The sequence below is a fragment of the Ambystoma mexicanum genome, chromosome 14, assembly GCF_040938575.1.
Source record: "Ambystoma mexicanum isolate Mex_15411 chromosome 14, UKY_AmexF1_1, whole genome shotgun sequence".
NCBI lineage: Eukaryota > Metazoa > Chordata > Amphibia > Caudata > Ambystomatidae > Ambystoma > Ambystoma mexicanum.
The window spans coordinates 140,382,078-140,403,006 of record NC_090940.1 but is presented as its reverse complement, the minus strand read 5'-3'; the positions used below and the strand labels follow the sequence as shown (position 1 = coordinate 140,403,006).

General features: G+C 47.0%; 1 protein-coding gene across 2 annotated transcripts in view; it reads left to right on the top strand.

Moving 5' to 3' along the window:
* Nucleotides 1-20,929, top strand: part of MTA1 (metastasis associated 1) — a 1,118,686-nt gene that overhangs the window by 211,975 nt on the left and 885,782 nt on the right. For both annotated transcript variants that reach the window (XM_069638739.1, XM_069638738.1), the window contains exon 3: nt 3,688-3,781. In XM_069638739.1, coding sequence (XP_069494840.1) covers nt 3,688-3,781 — 94 coding nt within the window. The remainder of the gene's footprint in view (nt 1-3,687; nt 3,782-20,929) is intronic.

Sequence of the window (20,929 nt, the reverse complement as noted above, 5' to 3'; positions counted from 1 at the left end):
TTTGACAGTTTGCGCTGGAGTCCGACTTTAGTTTGATCTATCAAGATCACGTCGTCTGCATATAGTAATCTGGTTATGAAGGTTTTGCCCAGTTTTGGCGGGAAGCTCCTTATTTCGGCTTCTGAGTCTTGCAGATCGCTCGGGAAGGCTGTAAACAAAGCTGGCGCTAAGGGGCATCCTTGTTTGACCCCTCTACAGATCTTGATCTCTTCAGAGAGTGTTCCTTCTTGACTTAGTTTCACTCTTATGGTGTTGTTCGTGTGTAATGCTTTAATAGGCTCGAGTATCAATTGAGGGCAGTTCCAAAGTTTCTCCCAGAGCCTGTTTCTGTCAATTTTGTCAAAGGCTTTAGATAAATCAACAAAGGCTAGATGCATCTTTGGTGCCCCTTCTTTCACCTTTGCTTTTAAGATATTTAATATCATTATGTTGATTGTAGTACTTCCATTTTTTTGGAAACCTGTTTGTAGATTGTCCTTTGCAGGTCTATTTTTCTCCCATTTTCTGAGGTGGTCCAACAGTAGGGATTCGTATAGTTTGCCTATGATGTCCAGCAAGGCAATTGGTCTATAATTTTCTGGCTGTTCGCGCCCTCCTTTTTTGTATATTGGTACAATCACTGCTTTCAGCCACGACTCGGGATATATTGTTTGGCCTCACATTCTGCAAAGATTCCACCAATAACGTTCAACCACTCATTCTGAAATTTTTTGAGTTCCATGTTAGTCAGGCCATCGGGTCCGGCTGCTCTAGATGTTTTTAGTTTCTTAATTTTATCTGCGATGTCTTCTGGGTTAGAGGGATTCACCCAGGTCGAGGTCGGATTGTCCTCCTTCGCGCTTTTTGCTGTTTTCAGGTCTTCAAATTCTTTCGAGAGGTACTCTATCCATTTTTCTTCTGCAACTGCATTGATCATATGCGTGTTCTGGATTGCAGATGCTGTTTTTATTAGAGACCAGAATTCACTAGATTTTTTTAGACGATAATCTCTTCATCTCCTCTGCGTCCAGTTGGTATTGTGTTGCCATTTGTCATTTTAACCAGTTGCGGTACCTTTTTGTTTCCTGGTGCCACTTTGCCCAATCCTCGCTGGTGTTTGTTTTTTTGGCTATTTTCTTTAAGCGTCGTCCCATTTTCCTCTGTTCAACCACCTCTTTGTTGAATGCGTGTTTAGGGTAGGTCCCAGGAGCGACGGTTATTTTTCGTGATTTTTTGTACTTGGCTAACAGCGGTGTATAATCTGGTCTTTCGTATATTTTGTTTACTTTGTTGGACTGAATTTTTTGGTCCCAGTCGTTTTTCAGTTTCAGAATGTTCGCTTCCGTTAGTCTTAGACGTGTTTGTTGGTTATTTATCTCCGTAATTGGGGCATACCTAGATTTTATAGGTCTCCAGCCCTGCCAATCGCATGACAACAAGTTGTGGTCGCTGTTCAGCGTTCTCTCAACTTTAAAATTCGTTATCGCTTGCAATAAGCCTGTGGAGATGCTTATGTAGTCTAAGGTGGCACTTGAGCGGCCTCGTTCCCATGTCGGTATGTTGATTTGATGGGGAACAGTGTATATATGTTATGTAGATTTCTTGTCGCAATAAGATCGTTCCAGGCCTTCCCACGCTCTCTCGTTATTTTGGCATTAGTTATTTTCTATTTGTTGTAATTGGATTCGTTATTTTGTGATTCTTAATAATCACTGCATACCTTTCTAAACAGTAAAATACTAGAACTAAAAGTGGGAGCTTCACCAGAAGGTGTCTGATAGGCTGTTTCTAGGGTGAGGTCCCCATTAATGAATCGGTTTGCCTTCCTATCCAGTGAGTGACTGCAGTATATACATCTCTGTAGGGGCATTTCCCCGAGCTTATTGAGGAAAAATCTGCGACGGAAATGTTTGCATGCGAAATGTACGAATGTTCGTACATTTCCCATGCAATCATCCAATAGAAAACCATGCATACATACACCCCCACCCGCAACACACCCCCAACATATCCCCACCACCCTACTTACCTTTCCTTCATTTGCGCTGTGTCCCTGCACCGCCGGTTCCATTTCACTTCCGTGATCGGGAACCAGCGCTGCCGGGTCCTTTTTCCTTTTTTTATGGGCAGCTGCAGGGGGTGTTGCGGGGGACACCCCCACAGCCCCCGGCTTTAAAAAAAAATTTCAGGCTGGGGATGGGGGTATCCCCCGCAACCCCCGCTCACAGTAGTGAGCGGGTGTTGCGGGGGACACACCCCCAGCCCCATACCGACCCCACTGAAACACCTAAACACATACCACAAAAGGTTTGAGCTTTTGGTAGTTAGAACTTTTCGTGGTGCGTGTTTTAGGTCTTTTGGTGGGGTCGGTAATTCTTATTGGGACATTTCGTCCAAAACCCTCCATTCCCCTCCAGTCCATGAACTTTGAAACATGCTAGATGAAATGTTTAAGACACTTAGGGCGCAATATCTACATAATTAAGTCAGTCTCCTGGCTGTAAATGAGAGGTCATCACCATAGCAAGTGGCTTTGTTTCTCCCATTGGTGCTGCTTGTAAGCCAGTACATCTGCTTTCCTGCTTCTTGGCCGAATGGTTTTCATCCATGTCTCTCTCACCTAGCATCTTCAGGTTTTTGGCTGGACACCCACATGTCATACCTAGCTGCTGTAAGAGCTTACAGACACTCTGCTTCTGTGTATGTCTCTTGCTAAAACCCAGTGATTATGTGGTCTTTTAAGCTTTTGTTACATCCCTTTTCCCTGGTGACAAATCTAAATCTGGTATTCTCTACTGTTGCCTAGAAACCTTCCAAACCTATTGCCTTTATCCATCTACTTACCTGGAAGCATTCTTGAAGCTTGGTTTCTGTTGACTGGTGTGCACTAGGTAAGATTGTTTTCAAAACCCACCATTCCTTCTTGCCAACTGTTCCGTCAGACTTTCACATGAATCAATAAGCGCCTGCCAGCATTCTTTCTGAATCCCTACTCTTAGGTAGAAAGGGGTTTCCAGTGTCCCGATGTTCAGGGCTCTCTGAACTTTTAAATTGTCAGGACAACATTTTTCAGGGCTTCCAAGAGAGTCATCACATATAGGCATAATCAACTAGGGACTGAGACCTCCATTGCAGGAAGTGTGGTTTCCTGCATCCTGAAAGCTAACAAAGTACTAACAAAAAGGCATCCCCTAAAGGTCTCCAGTCAGTTTGTGCTAAAGCGGCATCCATAGCCTTTCAGAGGCATCTACCAATTGATGTGATCTGCTGGGCAGCCACATGGTCTTGGACTTCCTCCTTCTGTGAACACAACTCAATAAATATCGGCCTAGTCAAGCCATGCTTTGTAATCATTTTGGCTAACTGGTAGGATTACACACTCCCTTTTATTTGTTACTATTTTGGTAATCTCTCGTGTATGTTAGTCTCGGTATAGCTGAATGAAAATGTTCTGATTTGTGGTTATGGAGGAGCCCAGTACAATGCATCCACAGTTTGTATTTGCTTTTCAATCATGGGTTCGATGGGCAAGATCCAGTTACCCCACTATTATGGAGGGTAGGGGACTAATGCCGTGGAGTCCAAGTCACTACAGTAAGTAATCTTTTCATTTATCAGAAACCTTGTTTGGAGACTTCACCCAAATGTTGTCACTGCTCAGCGCTGTTTTTTTTTGCTGCTTAAGACTACCTTATTCCACTTTTACAGACTGCAACTGGAAATGTAGAAGCAAAAGTGGTATGTTTCTACAGAAGAAGAGACATATCTAGCACACTCATTTCACTGGCAGACAAACATGCAAGTACGTTTTCATTTATCTTTTATATTGTAACGGTGCATGCCAGCCTTAACAAGTCTTGGGGTCAGAAGTCATGTCTCGTGTGAACTTCTCACTCAGTTTTGCCTTGCTGTTTTGTTATTGTTTGTCATTCCCTGTAAAAGGTATGTGGTGCTTTTCATGTTTTATTCTTTTATTTATTCCACCTGATTCATGGACCATTCTTATCGCAGCTATGGGACGGTATTCTCGTATCTCCTTGTGAAGGTTTCAGTGAGGGCAGGATGCAAATAACATGCTGCTAAATGGACATTCGTGTGTGCTTTAATTCCATTGTATTTTGTCTATCTCTAAAATGAAAAGTATTGGATAGTATATTTTTCAGCTACGCCAGGATGCTTCCCATAAGCTGTGAGTAGACCTGAGATGGTGATGCGAGGAGTTATATGCAGTTTCTATATTTATCACTGTCGGATTACTGACGTTCTTGTTAGATCGACATCTTGTTAACAGAGGTTTACACAGCTTGGATGTCAGAATAATAACAATTACGTGGATATAATGTGTGATTTTAGAAGCCATCCACACTTATTTGGGGAAGTCGGTCTCGACTTTAATAATAGCAAAAGTGGCAAGCATGAACATTCTACATGTATACACCTATGTTAAAAACAAGCCGGCAGACCGTTATGTTGTAAACGGAGGACTCCCTCTACTATGGGTAAAGCATCAACACATGTATCATGTGGAAATACCATTTTGCAGGACAATGGTTGATCACGTGTAGTTCTCTACACGCACATGTACAACACAATATGGTAATAATTTAAATGCAAGTCAAACTGACGTGTACCTGCCATCATGCTGTTATTCGCATTAGAACTTTTAGGAATACTGTTTTTGTGTAGGGGTATGCTAATAAGTGTAGTTCCATTTGCAGCAGCCAAATGGATATGAGAAGTTTTTGGAGAAGGCAGCTTGTGGATTTCGTTTTCAGAATGTTTAAACATATGTATTTCTAATGGATTGTATCCTCCCACGTATTCCTCATCTTAGATATATTCGTAAGTCTTCTTGCAGCTTTGTAAACATTTTTCATAGTTTGTCACCATGCGTCATCGAGTCATGGCCCTCGACAGCTTCTGTCCTGTCCTCAGCCATGATGTTGATGCTGGTATAAGTAGCTTGCGCTGTGTCTGTTGCCTCAGTTCCATTTTATTCCACATGCTCTGCGCATTTCGGACGGTACATCGCCTCAGTGATTTCTCAATGTGTATTTTCAAAATGTTCGAGGTTCGTTGAACATGTATGCACTGAACACCGGTTTCAAACGGTACTTCGATTATAGCACTAAAATGTCCATTATGGACCCACATCGGATCTGCCTGTGCTGTCTGGTTGTGGACCACAGAGTCGACAACTGCAGTTCCTGTCAGTAAATGACAGTGAAGGCCTTGAGGGAGAGGAAGGGGAAACTTGTGGTAGGTAGGGCCCTTTCTAAATCCACTTCTATTACCCTGTCAAAAAAGTTCATCCAGCGACCCCAGGGAGTTTTCTCCTGTAAAAAAAAAAAAATAGCGCTCCAAACATTTGAAGTGCTCGAGATCCAGATCTCGACATTCGCCCTTTTCTCACAAAAAGACAGAGAAACGACATTGGTCGCGGTCGTCTTTGTCAAACTCCTCTCCTGGCAAATGAGTTAACTTTCCCAGCAAGTCGTCATAGTCTGCTGACTTGGAGAAATGTTGCCTCCAAATGCTGGAAGTTTTTCAAAAGGTGGCTCCAAGCGCCCCTTTGAAAGAGCCCAAGAAGGCTTCAGAACCCACTGCGTCTGGTAAGATCGGCACACTATCTTCTGAGACCACTACTTGATTGCCAAAGAGCCCGGGCAGTAAGTCTCCTTGATGTTCGTCGGAGGAGTCCTAGTCTTGACACAAATTACAATTAAAGTCTTCCTTCTCGACTCCTGGCCCATCAAAACCAGGACCACCGCCTAAGCCTTTAAAGCTGTTGACGCCCTCTGCACCATCGATGACTTTGAGACCTTCTGTTGAAGTGTCAGTCTTTTAAGCCTTTACCTAAGTCTGATTTCTTTAGGACCATGGGTTCGATATTTAGGAGGAAGAAGATGAGAATGTACCTTTTGGCTTTGAATATGATACTCCCAATGCACCTGATGAATTCATCTTGGAGTCTAAAATGCAAATTCTTGTGGACTCACTGAAAGATGCTGGTTTGCTTACACCTCAACTGAGACCGATTTCGGCACTCCTGAATCTTCAGGTCATTCTGACCCTTTATGTAGAGCAGTGATGGGAAAGGACACTGAATATCTAGCATGGGGGAAACCAGTGGCAATCCTGGAAAAGGATGATCTTATTGACATTCTTGATAGTGGACCCCCACGGGGTCCTGTGTTGCCCTTACACACTGCTTGAAGAATCAGAGAGTTGGGAAACTGGTTAAAACCAGATACCACACCAGCGGGCCACAACAATCTGACCAAAAAATACAGGGTGATCCAAGCAGCCACGTCACCTTCTAAGGCTGCATGTTATCCCACTATTCCCCCCCCAGATAGAGATGATGAAAGGTTTGACGCCTTAGGCAATAGGGTATTTTCTGCAGGCAATTTGGCCCTCAAGGCCATAAATGCGACTTGTGCCCTGGCCAAGTATAGGCACGCCTTGTGACAATTGTCAGCCCCAACTAAGTACTGGGACGAAGAGGAAGACAAAAAAATGAAGGCAGGGCTGCCGCTTTGCTGGTGAGCGGTCTAGGCCTAGTTGTAATGTAACTGGAGGCGGGAGCTTTAAAAGCTGGAAGCGCAAAACACATGAAGTCAGCTGTGGAAGCACGGTGAGCTGCGTGAGTACAGTCAGCTGTGTGCAGGGTGACCGCTTCGGTGTGGCGGCGCGACAGGAAGAGCGCTGGAAGTCCGTGGAGCAGTGCATGGTGTTTGCAGCAGGAAGCAGTGACAGACTATGCTGGAGGCCAGTAGCTGTGAGCGGAGGAAGCGGTCGTATGTATCCTGCTTTACTGTGGAAGCATTGCTGGGTCTGCGCGAACTGCGAGAAGATGCGAGTGACCGCACAGCGAACCCCGAACCTGTAGTGGCGGAAGACCAACCGATGAGTGAAACCAGAAAGGAGGAACCCCCGGGCTGGCAGTCGGTGACAGAAATAAAGTGAATGCAACGTATTTTGAATACTGAACGCAATGAAAGCAGATTAAACTTATTTTGAATACTGAATAATTTGTAAGCCAGTTAAAGTGAAGGAACAGTATTATGAACATCCAACGAATTGAGAACAAGTTGAAAACACTCTGGCATCCTAAAAGGAGTTAAAGAAAGTGTGAACTTTCCTAAAAGGAAAGTTGGGAACTGCATGGAAATAATGAACTGCACTAAGTGAAACCATTGCCAGCAAAGCCAAGAGAGCACAAATAGTTGAATGCAAGATATGAGCGATCCAATACTGGCCACAGTCAAACAAGTGCAGGGAACTGTACATTGTAAGGAAAAAAGCATTGGCAAGAGCCAAGGAAACAAAAGGAGGTTTAACAAGTATAAAGTGTTTTAACCAGCTGTAATACATTGTCAGAAGAGTGTGACACATTTGACTGAGGCAAATCTCACTGCTGATGAGAAGCAGTGGACTGGAGTCCAAGGGGAACAGTTAAAGAGGGGTACTGGTTGCTTGACCTGTAATGGGTACACCGTGTGGTCCGACAACTGCGCCTAGACCTGGTACCTCTGAATGGAAAATCCACTGAAAACATCCATCAAGAAGCTTGTGTTGTGCAAAGACCTTGTTGGGTGTTGTTTTGAAACCTGAAAGATTTGAATTCTAGTGCAAGGGAAACCCAGTATTTGATACTTTGACCTTGGGAAAGGTGAGCTGATCACAAGCCAAAGAACTAGAACATTCTGTGAACTTTACTTTGAACACTGTTCCTTTTTAATGCTGACATCGCTAAACATTGCATGCAGTTAGTTGTGATGGCAAGTGTAGGTTTTGGACAAAGACTGATGTTTTATTTTGGACTTCCTGGCATAGACTATCCTTAGTTTTCTAGTTAGGCATTCATCCACCCTGCCTTTTTTATTTTTTTATTTAAACTTATTTGATTAAGCATTTTGCAAATAAACAATACACAAACCAGTGATATAACAAATGATTGGCATGACCTTGTCATGCTACCCTTCAAACAGTGTATTTCCTTATGCCCCCCCACCCCCCACACCCCCGGAGTAGACGAGATGGGTTCAAGTCATTATCTACCAACAGTGGGTTTTAAAGGAGTCTGAAATTGAGCTGGAGCGGGGTTCCACAATGGATCACATATACATGTTGAGAAAGGGAGACTATTCCATTTCTCTGCTCGGGTTGAGATCATGGAGGGCTCCTGTAATGTTGTCCATCTCATATATTTCTCTAGCCTTCTGGGCCCAAGTTCTTTTCTCTGGGAGGGTCTGCGATTTCCATTTTGTTTGGGTGTGAAGGAGGGCCTTGTATATTCGAGCGATGAGCCCCTTCGATAGGGTAGCTTCACTCAGAACCTTTTCTAGCGGTGTTAGGTCTCTCTGGAGTTTGTCTTTCCACTTCTGAGAAGTCAGGTCTCCCTTTAGCTGCAAGAATTGGAAGACAACGATGGGTTTGATTTTTGAGGCCCGATTCCAGTTCTTGGAGTGAGATGTATGAACCTCCCTTCACCTGTCCCACCCTTTCTAAGCCAGTTTGAAACCATTCCTGGAAACGTAATGGGTCTCAAATCATGTTTCTGATAGAGGTGTCCCAAATGTTGCTCATGCGGGAGGGCTAGGTTGTGAGACCCTTCATTTAATTTTTGTTCCATGAAAGTTTCAGGAGTGAGCCCAACAGTTTGTGACTGGTGACTTTACTTGGGAATGCCGATTTCGGGGCCCAGAGCGACTCCCCAGTGATACGGGTCGCATTAGATAATTTTCTATTTCCACCCATTGTTTATTTTTACACCCTGCCTTTTTAAGTTAAAATAAAACTTTGTTGAGAAACTTGAACCCATTGTCTGTGTCTGACTCATGATGCCTTCACATCACATAGTGATTTTCCTCTGTTGGACTTCTTTGCCACCCAACAATGTATCCCTTGTGGGGTGGAGGGGTTAGGAACAGACTTACCCCTTTTATTCTTGCAGATGGGACTGAAGTTCAAGCAACATCTGCGCTTCCTTGTGCCCAATGTTCTCCTTTTTGGGTCCTCCAGCGCTTAAGTGCTTGGGTGTCCAGATTCAGCTGCTACATTTCTTCTGGTGAGGCCCTTTTTCTGCTGCAGACACCCATTGTTTCTGCTGGAGTGCCTTGTGCTCGACCATAACTCGGTGCACTGTATGTTAATTTAGGGCTGTAAAGGTGTTTCAGATATGGTAGGAAGATCTCTTTCATCAGAAATCGCAGAGGGTATTTGTAGACCCAAACAAACTGAGCAGTGCCCCTTTTTCTAAGGCACTGGGTGTGGTGGACAGGCTCCCAGCATGTTTCATGGTCGGTAGAGGCTCAGAGTTCTCCTAATGCCCCAAAACTACTTTAACCAGAGTTGCTCTAACATGCCCTAGGTGCCTTTCTAGAGACACAACTAACACTTAGATTAAACCTGTGGTCTTGCATCAGAGATCTAAAACGGTTCTTATGGCTAAGCTCCTTCTCACAAGGGAATTTCCAAAAGGGTTTAAACCTGGTCCTTCTATGGTGGGCTTTAAAGGAGGCCTTTACATAAACCCCCACTTTACTTCCATGGACTGATTTGACGCCCTATCGGTTTCTCAGTGCTTAAGGGATCCACCTGTTCATCACCTGCTCCAGCATTGCAGAGGTTTAGAAGGTACATTATCAGTCTCACATCTTGGGACAGGATATGGCTCTTGCATGCATAAACCACCCTCCCTTATGGCACTCCAATGATATGGTTTTCTCCCCTCCTGTTTGAAATGCTCTGCAAGTATTCCTTGCAAAGAAAAGAGGAATTTGTGGATTAGAGGAGATTCTGGCATATTGGTGCCTACAACGCAAGCGTGGAGACTCTAGAAGCCTGCATTCCTCCATGTTAGAGGGGGTGTGGGTTCTGTGATGTGAGAAACCTGAAGGCGTCTCCCTAACTAGTCCCCGGGGATCTGTCATCCAGGTGGCCAGGACACGGCCATTGCTATAGGATCCAGTTCCTGGGGTGGACCAGTGAGGGAGGATCACCTGTAAGACGCGGTATCCCCTTCTTCCAACACCTTTTCCCCATCCTACCACTTAGCATACTCAAACACTGCCCCCCCCCTTTTTCTACACAAACAGTTTTGCACACCACGAAAGACGACGGACAAACACCAAAGCCTGACCTAACTTGTCCAACACCAGGGTCAGGCAAAGTCAGGCAATTGACCAGAATCACACACACCTGACTGCCCTTTCCCTTCCCCACAGGGATAAAAGATGGAGGACGAGAGTACAATACGAGCCAGGCAGACCGCACAACGACTGAGCTAGCGCAGCATGGCAGTTCAAGAGGAGGAGAAAGACAGTGAGAACTGAGAGGGTGACGAGGAGAAAAGCGACTTTGCCCTTTCCAAACCAGACCTGTGAAACCTGCACAGAAGGAAACGCAAGACTGCAAACAATAGCCAGTATGTGTTGCAGCAGATGTCAACGGTACACAAGGCCCTCCTCCGCTGATAACCAAGCTGAGGGGAGACGCTTGACATCATGGTACCGACTTTGACTCTGGTTCATCACAGCCAGTGAGTTGACAGGAGAACCGATATGAAACCGAACTGTGTTTGAACAAAAGTAGGGAAATCGTCAAATTGAAGTACACAGAACTGTTATTTCCGTGATAGAGGGGAAATCCAGATACAGGGGAGTCGGGCACCACGCAGGTGCTTGCTTGAGAGACCCTGTGTGAATACCCTATGGGTGAAACTACCATTACCAGAAGGTCTTGGGAACGGCGCAAGGGCTTGGGTCGAAGTGGTCATGCAGGGGTCTAGAAAAATCCTCCGTACAGTCCAAAGTCTTTGACCGGTAAGTGAAGGTGAAGTTAAGGGAAGTGAATCCCACATTTTGTGAATTGCAAAAGTTGGCAAGAGTGAACCCAACAGAAGGATGCTGATAAAAAGGGGGCAGAGTCTAAAGTCCTGATGAACAGTGGGTTGACAAAGGTGAACCCAGCAGAGAGATGTCCACAGTGAACTGTTTAAAAAGACATTAAGACTCGCAAATACAAGAAAAGCCATAGTGAACCAGACGGAAAGAGGCTGATGATCAAAAGGGATCTGCGCCCGAAAGAGGGGAATCCACGGGTGAAAAGGCATCATTCAACGTGCAAGCAGAAAGGAACTTTTGTTTATTATTTTTGAACACATCAGATCGTCAAAGGCAAGAGACTTTTAGTATAAAAGAGACTTAAACACCAAAGGCCCTGATAGTTGAAAGCAGAACTGTTAGCTCGTGCTGGGAAAGCTCGAGCGTGTGCTGTGCTCGGGAGTCCTACCTTGTCCCGTTCTCAAAACGTGGGGAAGGGAGACCCTGAATACTGCATCCTGACTTATTATTTGTGAACACTTCTTTCTTTCCTGTGAACCTTATCCCAAACTCATTGTTTGTATTTAGCGTAAGGATTGGCATAGGTTTTTCTTAGTATAGGACCTTTTATTTGACAAGATGCTACTAGGACTGCCTTATTATTATTTGATGGTTGTAGCTTGCTCCCACCTTAGATTTAGGTTTAGATTAGGCGTTTTTCCAACCTGGATATACAGTTTAATAAACACCCTTGAACTGTGATCACGTGCGCCTATCTTTACTATTAACACCATGAGTTCCTTACAGTTCCAAGTGATCCCTATTTCTATGCTCTACCACAATCCTTACCAATATGCTGCAGTGTCTAGTATGGATCCACCCTTCTAGACAATCATTACCAAATGCTCTGATTTCCTGTTTGAGAGTTGAGCCTGGTAACAAGTTCCACAATGAGGTCCTTCTTTAAAGACCTTGTTAAGGGGATTATGCCAGATGTCCTGCAGTATGTGCCTTTCACTCTTGTTCCCCCACTCTCGCCTACCTGGCTCTAGTTCCATCCTCTGTGTGATCTGACTCTGCCTCAACTCTGGGGGCTCAGCCAACCATTCTGGTGATTCTGTAACCACCAACTCCCTTCCCACATGGATGGAAATCGATGAGAGTCATGACAGGAGTGTTGCGGTTTAGTGACATTTTATGAGGGGATCAGTATATTCTGGGATAAAATAACAAATGTCAAAACGTCTGGATTTTGCAAATTGTCAACATTTGACTAACGTTTCAAGATGACGTCTCCTAGTCCATTCTGTTCCCGTCAGTTATACCCTTCTCCAATACATATAATTGATAATACTTTCTTCCCCAATACTTTCCTCTTCTCTTTCCATGTCAACGCCTTCAACTTTCTGGCCGTCAATCTCAACTCCTTCTATGCTCCCTACCATCCCACAACCTGTCTGTCCCTAGCTGCCCGTACTTCACTCATCCGTCTTCTGATCAGCGCTCCACTTGGTTTGGCCAGCTTTGTTTCACCTCCTCTTACTTCATCCTCTAGCCTCCTCCAAAGTCGCATCCTTTCCGCCTTTAAGTCTCCATCTCTCCAGGTTCTGATTCACCATTGCTCTCAAGTCTGAACCTCTCCAGTCCATGACTCTCTGCTCTGTGACATCATTCCCTGAAAGCTCTATGATTTTGCACTGGTTTGGGGCGTGCCTTGGAAGTTTCTTTTCCCATTGGTTCTCCTGATGGATCACAATTGTAGTCCTTCTGGACTGGTGAAGTGTACCGGGCAGAGTAACCACAACTGTATTCATACAGTGCAGGGTTGTGTGGGAGCAGGGTGGACCGGGTCTATTTCAAAGCTGGTTTTCATCTCCTCCTTTTTTATGAGCTGCTTCTGTGTCGCAAAGTGGATCTCCTGTGTGTGTGCTTGCCTACTACTCTGTGCCTGTGCTTCAGTGGTACTAGTGGTTAACCTTTTGAGGAAAGAGGGAAATCCTGCCTATGGCCATTGAAGTATGCTCTGTGACAAGGCTGCTCCATTCCTTCTCCAGTATGAGACTGACTGATCACGTCGACCCTAGCTTTTGGGAGACTTTACTCAACCTCTTCTTCCCAGTAGTCCCTCACAACTTCTGGTGGATATAGGAATGCCCTGCGCTCCATGAGGAAAAAGGGTGAGTGTAAATTGCATTGTATACTTCCAGCAAGCCAATGCAGATGGATTTCTGGAATCCTGTAATGCCAAACCTTGGAATGACATTGCAGAAATCTGTGCAGATCTTCCACCACGCTGACAGGATCGATTTGTAGAGGATGGAAAACTGCTGTACAGGATTTTGAATATGCAGTGGAGCCCATGGACACTTTGGTTCTTGTCTTGACACCAGATAGTTTTTGTCACCAAACTCCAATAGGTGTCATAATCTCCCTTTACTTGCTTCCTGCAGGCAGATTTCAGTAGTGGCGCAGTGTTTCTGGCTTTACCTCCCACAATCCTCCCCTTCTCCACCCCTGTTTTCCAGCTGTGCTCATGCTATCTGTAATGAGAAGAAAGCTGACTTGGACTGCGGGCAAAAGAGCCAGTCCGTTATTTGACAACCTTGTATCTATCAGTGTTCCATAAGGCTCTCCCAAAGGATGGGTTCACAAATGTCACTCCAGTGCAAAGCCTTTGACCCCTAAAGGGGGTGATTTATCTGTGAATGACAGATTAACATGGCACTTTCCCATACGGCCCAAATTTCGCACATTTCCAGATTTTTGACTGTGGATCAGTTTTTGTGAGAGAGGGGGAGAGAGGGGGGGATCTCATTAGCAACTAATCCGGAGGCAGGTCTAAAGTTGGTCTTTTGCTGGGCCTATCTCTGAACTTGAAGCTCTCCCTTTTTCAGACTCAGCATCTGCAATACTTGGCCTCTTGTTTGAAACACGACTGGGTCAGGCGTTCTACCCCGGCCCCTTAGGGAAGGGTTAATTACCTTTATCCCTTTAAATTCAACAGCATTGTTTAATCTGAACAAGCAAGGTGGGAAGTCCTGATCTCCTACCTCATCTCCCTTCTGCAGGCTGGCTGTCAAACTCTGCTGCATCAGTTACATGTTTCCAGGAGCAGCTAATCTGGCAGGGGAGCTCGGAATTCAAATTGTCTCTCTCAGAAGACTTAACAAGTGGGGATTCTGGACTCCGTTTTCACCATGTGGGATAGGCTGATGGTCGATCTGTTTGAAACACAAGATAGCAACAGATACTCCATTCCTTGCTTGTTAGAGGGTGTTTGGCATGGGTTTCGTGCAAGATGCTTTCCTGCTCCGTGGACTATCAAATACTACATGTTTGGGCATCACCTTGTGATGAAGGCAGAGAAGCAAACAGAGATGCAGTGCAAAAACGCATCCGATTATTGCAGTGCCTGAAGGGGGAATTGTGTTCAGACCTGTTAGAAATAGGTCGAAGAACAGATGCCCGCTGTATCTCGGAGGCACAACCTTTTGTCTCAGATAGGTTCAGAGCCTCACCCATACCACCAATTGATGACTTTACTGGCTTGTACTGCTGATGTATCCAGAGTTAGGTCTTTCTTTGGAAAACCTTGATATCCTTCAGGCAGCCAGGAGGCAGTCCATTCTTTCACTACACGAGCAAGTGGGCATGCTTCTGTTACTGGAGTATAGAAAGGGGTAGACCTACTGTAGCAGCTTCCTTGATCTTGTCTCCTGTACAACCTCTCTATCAACCATAGTGACATAATAATATGTCGTCCCAAAGATCTTTAATCTCTCCAACCCAGTGGTGAAGAGGCACTTTAGTGGCCTCTCAAGATTATACCCATAGGTTACAGCCCCTAACCCTAATGGGACTTGAAAATGGTTCTCTTAACCTTCCTAGGGGCTTTTCAAACCCATTACTTTAGTTAACCTTTGATTCATAACTTGGAACACTGTGTTTCTGGTGATGGCTATCTTTGCTTGGAGTGTAGGGGAATTGCAAGCCTTATGGTGTTTCACAAAGAAAAAGCAGGTTTGAAAACTATTGCTTCATTTCTAGCAATGATGGTGTCTGGCCTTTGCAACAATCGGGGAAACCAGTGTTCTTTTTCAACCTGTATATGCTGGATGTTTACAGGGACTCCAATTCTACATTGACCAACTAAAGAGTGCTGATCAGCAGACTTTTTGTTTGGTGAATTATGGTGGCCCAGTTGAGTTCCAATGTTTTGAAAGCCTTTATAACCTTAGGGGTTGTAGCCTGCATTTTGGAAAGATATAAATGAAGGAAGTTTTCGTCCACTAAAGGAATGCTAGTGCATTCAGTGAGAACCAAAGTGGCATTGGTGGCTTTCCAGTGAATAACACTTTACAGGGCATTTGTAATGCAGCTACCTGGATTATCACACATGTATTCTGCAGGTTGTAGAGCTGACCCTCAGTTTGGCCAAGCAGTTAACTGAACTGGTTATTTCTTAGACCCTAATTATGTTCTCTATATGGTCAATATGGTTCTATCATCAGATTGCATAGGGTGCTTTATGATCTCCCAGGAATTTGGAACGGGGGAACAAGGAATTTGGATGTCTGAGTAATCAAACGTTCCCCTGCATTGGATCTTTTGTAAATTAAAATGGCTAACTTGGAGAGCAGGGCACTGCATCACGGTCAGAGTGGGACTCTCCTCGGTTAAAAATGTAATATTTTCCTCAAAGGAATACATATATTTCCACATCATTACAAAAGCACTACATTAAAGCTCTTTTGGAAGGGATTGGTTCCTCTGACGTATTCCACATCTATGACGGGTAATCACCACAGCTGTGCTGCTTCGGAACATTTTCGGTGTCTGCGTCCTGCGTCGATACGCCCCTTCGAAGACCTCCTACGACGGCTGACATCACCCGATGTTATATGTAGGACGCAGAACGCCCGCAGCCCCAGTTCTGTTTTTTCCACGAACGTGTTCGCTTTGGAGATCACGGCGCGCCTCGGTTCTTCTGATTCTATCGGTTCTTCGAACTTGGTTTGTGAAATTATCATGTCTTCTACCCCGCAGTCGGGATTCAAGAAGTGTCGGGACTGCGGTTCCAAGATGTTACTTACAGACCTGCACGATGTCTGCCTCGGCGAGGACCACGCCACCGATGACTGTGACAAATGCCAGTCTTTGACGTCAAAGGCCTTGCGGGAGCGAAAGAAGCTGTCGGTTGGTAGGGTTTCCAAGCCCCAAAAGTCGAAATCCACGGGGCTTTCGACCGACGATTCGAGGGGCGACTCTCTGCATCGTCAGCATAAGTCCAGGGGGTATCGATCCCAGAGTGGTTCCCGCCATTCTTCTACCTCCTCGAGGCATTCGCGGAAGCGGCGTCCCCGGTCGCCTTCCCCGTCCTCATCTGAGGACTCTGCTAGATGGCGGGTTGCTTTTCTCAACAAGCATTCCTCTCCTGCGGGATGGGATGCATTTCGTACGGAGATGATGGCGATTTTCCAATCGCAGGGCTCCGTTCCGTCCGCGCCTTTGAAAGAAGCCGGCAAGGAACACGCTAGGGCAACCGTTCGCACGCCTTCAGGCTCGGGCGGTCGGCACGATCACCGGGAACCTTTTGAGGTCCCGGTCGGACAAGGTGGATCGCTCTAGCCATGCCCGCTCCAGGTCCCGGTCCTGGATGCCCTCGAGACCGGTAGAGCCTGTGAGGCCTTCTAAGAAGACTTCGACGCCATCGGCGCCATGTCCGTCGAGGGACTCTCTCAAGGCTCCGCCTCCGAGGAAGTCATCGGCGCTGAGGCCGTCTAAGGACACGCTCAGGGCACCGCCCTCGAGGTCTGTGTCAAAGCCATCGGCACAACGCTCGATGTTGACGCCGAATTTGTCGATGCCTATTTTGGAGGCTTTACCGGAGGTACACCGTGCATCGGTGGAAACTCTGAGGAAGGCCCTGAAGAAGTCGGTAAGGCCTGTATTTGAGCCTTTTTCTGTGCCCTCACCCAGGGATTTGTTCCAGCCTCTGGATTACATCTCTGAGGTGGATGAAGGTGCCTGATGAGGTTCCTGATGACTTGTTAGCTGGTCACAGCCAGTTGAAAGACCTGCGTCAGTCTTTGCACGATGCCAGTGGGCTTGATACCTCCCCAGAGGTCGAGTTTTGCAGGCCTGAGCCTGGTATGCATGCTGAATCTTCGTACAGGCGACTCATGTTGAGGGTGACGGAGTAGTTGGGATGGTCTGTGCCACCAGTGGATTTCTGCAGGATGACCTGACAGATATCCTTGGCCAAGGTCCACCCCCCACTGACCCGGTGCTGCCATTTTATATGGCTTTACAGAGAAGGGTGGCAGCGGCTTGGACTGCTCCGGAGAGTCTCCAGGCAGTGAGCAAGTCGTTGCCGAAAAAATACCATCCAGCCAGTAGCGACCCCTGCTACTTCACGACGCACCTCACTCCAGAGAGTTTGGTTGTGCAGGCGGCTATGGCCCCGGCAAAGCAGGCGTCGTACCCTACCATCCCGCCTGATAGGGATGACAAACGTTTTGATGGCTGGGCGAAGAAAGTGTTTTCTTCAGGGCGTATGGCTTTACAGGCAGCCAACTCTGTGTGTGCCTTAGCACGTTTCACTCACACTGTGTGGAATTGTGTTTCTTTGGCGGCTGAACATATCCCGAAGGGGAGGAAGGGGATGGTTTTCTTGCCCTCGTTCAGGATGGCAAGGATGCCATGTGTGAATCCGTTCAGTCGTGTCTGGACATTGCAGAATGTGTCAGCCGGTCCTTGGCGGCAAGCACCGTGATGCGCCAGATTTGCATGGTTGCGGAAGTTGGGTTTAGCTCCTAACGTACAAGCCTGGCTTCTCAACATGCCCTTTGATGATGAACATCTGTTTGGCAGCAAGGCTGACGAGAGCCTTAAGAGGTTGCAGACCTCCAAAGCTGCAGCGAAGTCGTTGAGCGCTGCAGTTTGCCAACCTCCGCCTTTGTGTCCTAGGGGACAGTAATGGAGGGGAGGTTCCTTTCGATACTACTCTTCCTTTGGTAGATTGAGGGGAGCTGCAAGTCAAAGGGGCCACCGTAGGAGTACCAGAGGTGGAAAACAAGGTACTCGAGGTGCCAAGGCCGCACGGGCAATTGCCTCTTTGCCCTCAGGCACTGCCGCAGCCTCTTCAGCTCAGTCATGAGGCCATGTCCCATGGTTCACCAGTTGGGGGAAGGCTGGCGCAGCATCTTGTAGAATGGTGTGCCATTATTTCAGATGTGTGGAGAGCATAGCCCACGGCTACTGCCTTCCTTTCAGGCAGAGGCCTCACGACATTCCACCAGGGAATCTCTCTTTGAAGAGTCTGGATCCGCTCCTTGTGCAGGAAATCAGATCCCTGCTGGAGAAAGGCACCATAGAACTGGTGCCTGTAGCGGTGAGGAACAAGGGATGGTATTCCCCATATTTTTTGATCCCGAAAAAAGACTGGGGATTGAGACCCATCATGGACTTGCGTGGTTTGAACAAGCTCCTCAGGAAGGACAAGGTTACTCTCTCTCCAGTCCTCTAGGCCCTTCAACTTCAGGACTGGTTGGTGTCTTTAGACCTCAAGGGTGCTTACTTTTATGTGCCGATTCATCCCAAGCACCGGAAGTACCTGAGGTTCGCGGTTGGTGACTCGCACTTTCAGTTTCGGGTCCTGCCGTTCGGATTGATCTCCGCCCGAGGGTCTTCACCAAGCTCATGGTGGTGGTGGCAGCGTATCTCAGGAAAGGGGGGATTCACATTTACCCCTACCTGGGTGATTGGTTGATCAGGGCGCGCTCTCCCGAGCAAGTCCTGGATCATCTGTCAGTCACCTGCCACTCCCTTCACAGGCTGGGCGTCTCCCTCAAATTAAACAAGTCCTACTTGATGCCTACCCAGTGGCTCTAGTACATTGGAGCAGTGTTCGACACATCCCTGGGGCTGTGTTTTCCTCTCCAGGTGAGGGCTCATCACATTCTGCAGATAGTGAACAAGCTTCAACATGCCCAGAGTCTCCTGGCGTTCGAGTTCTTGAGGTTGCTTGGCCTCATGGCATCCTGCATTCTCCTGGTGCCAAAGGCCAGGCTGCGGATCCGATCTCTGCAGTGGGCTCTCAGGATGCAGTGGTCACAGTCCTCCAGCAGGATGTTGGATCCCGTTCAAGTGCCGCCCTCGGTCGCCCAGGGTCTTCTGTGGTGGGCCGTCGAAGGCAATCTGATGAAGGGGGCTCCATTTTGGCTACCCTGGCCAGAGCCGACTATCGTGACGGACGCATCCCTCACGGGATGGGGAGCTCATGCCAACGTGTTGACAGTCAACGGTCGTTGGTCTCCGTCCGAGTCCAGGCTCCATATCAATCTGTTTGAGCTGAGGGCCGTCAGGCTAGCCCTGAAGGCTTTTCTGCCGTCTGTGTGGGGGAAGACTGTCCTGATTCTAACGGACAATACAGTGGCCATGCACTACCTCAACAAAAAGGGGGGGGGGGGCAGGGTCTCTCCCTCTGTACAGAGAGGCGATACAGCTCTGGTTCTGGGCCATCCAGCAGGAAGTTTCGATCTCATCAGTTCATCTGGCCGGAGACGAAAACGCAGCGGCGGACGCTCTGAGCAGGCAGAGCACGGCCTCACGAGTGGGAGCTGGCTCAGGAGATTCTCGTGGAGATCTTCGCCCTTTGGGGGACCCCACAAGTGGATCTGTTTGCCTCCAGTGTCAACCGGAAGTGCGAGAGATTCTGCACGCGGGAATTTCCTCCAAGAGGATCCTTAGAGGACGCGTTCGTAGTGGAGTGGTCCTTCCCACTGCTGTATGCGTTTCCTCCAGTCCCCGCCATTCCGCAAGTGCTGCAGAGGTTACAGAGGTTCAGTTCCCGAATGATCCTCATTGCTCCGGCATGGGCCAGGAGAACATGGTACCCGGACCTTCTCAACATGTCCATCGGCCCTCCACGCCGTCTTCCCTACCGAGACGATCTGCTCTCACGGGAGGGGGGGGTCAGGTTCTCCATCCAGAGGTCAAGTCCCTCAACCTTCATGCTTGGCTTCTGAAAGGTTGAGGTATAAGGATTGGGATCTCCCTGAAGACGTGATGGAGGTGTTGCTTTCGGCCAGAAGGCCAGCAATAAAGTCCCTGTACCGTTGCGATTGGAGAAAGTTCTGCGACTGGTGCAGGGTTAAGAATGTTGATCCTTTTTCATGTGCCATTCCTGTGGTTCTGTCTTTTTTGCTTTAGTTAGCCCACAAGGGCCTGCAAGTGGGTACCATTAAGAGTTACCTGGCGGCGTTATCCATATTTAAGCGCTCGTCTGAGGAGTGTTCTTATTTTAAAATTCCTTTGATTTCTCAGTTTCTGAAAGGGCTCACTAATGTGTTCCTACGTCACCTTTCCAGGTGCCCGGTCGGGATTTGAACCTGGTTCTAAAATTACTCATGGGAGCGCCGGTCGAGCCTTTACCTTCTTGCCCTTGGAGACTGTTGACCTTGAAAACTGTGTTTTCAGTTGCGGTTACTTCCGCTCGCAGAGTGAGTGAGTTGCAGGCACTTTCCGTTAAGCCACCCTTCACTGTGTTCCATTAGGGTTCCTCCTTCTTTTCTTCAGAAAGTTGTGTCGAAATTTCATTTAAGCCAGAAGGTCATTCTTCCGGCGTTCTATCCTCCTCCGCATCCTGGTAAGGAAGAGGAGAGGCTCCATAGATTTAGGTTGAATCCTAGGAGAGCTTTAAGTTTCTACATCTCACGCATGTCCCGGGTCAGAGTGGACGATCAACTCTTTGTAGGATACGCTGGAAGGCGTTTGAGGCAAGCTGTTGCTAAACAGACTTTGTCTAGATGGATTATCTTGACAATTTCTGAATGTTACCGCTTGGCAGGTAAGGACCATCCGGTAGACTTACAGGACCATTCTACTAGAGGTGTGGCTGCCTCTACTGCCCTGCAGAGGGGTGTTCCTATTCGTAACATTTGTGAAGCAGCCACATGGGCCTCTGTCCATACTTTTGTTGAACACTACTCCTTGGATTCTATACATGGGCAAGATTTGGCCTTTGGCAAGGCGGTCCTCTATTCTGCAATTTAATTGGGCATTCTAAAATTGAAAATTATTTTCCCACCTCCTAACGTTGGTACTGCTTTGGGAGTCTG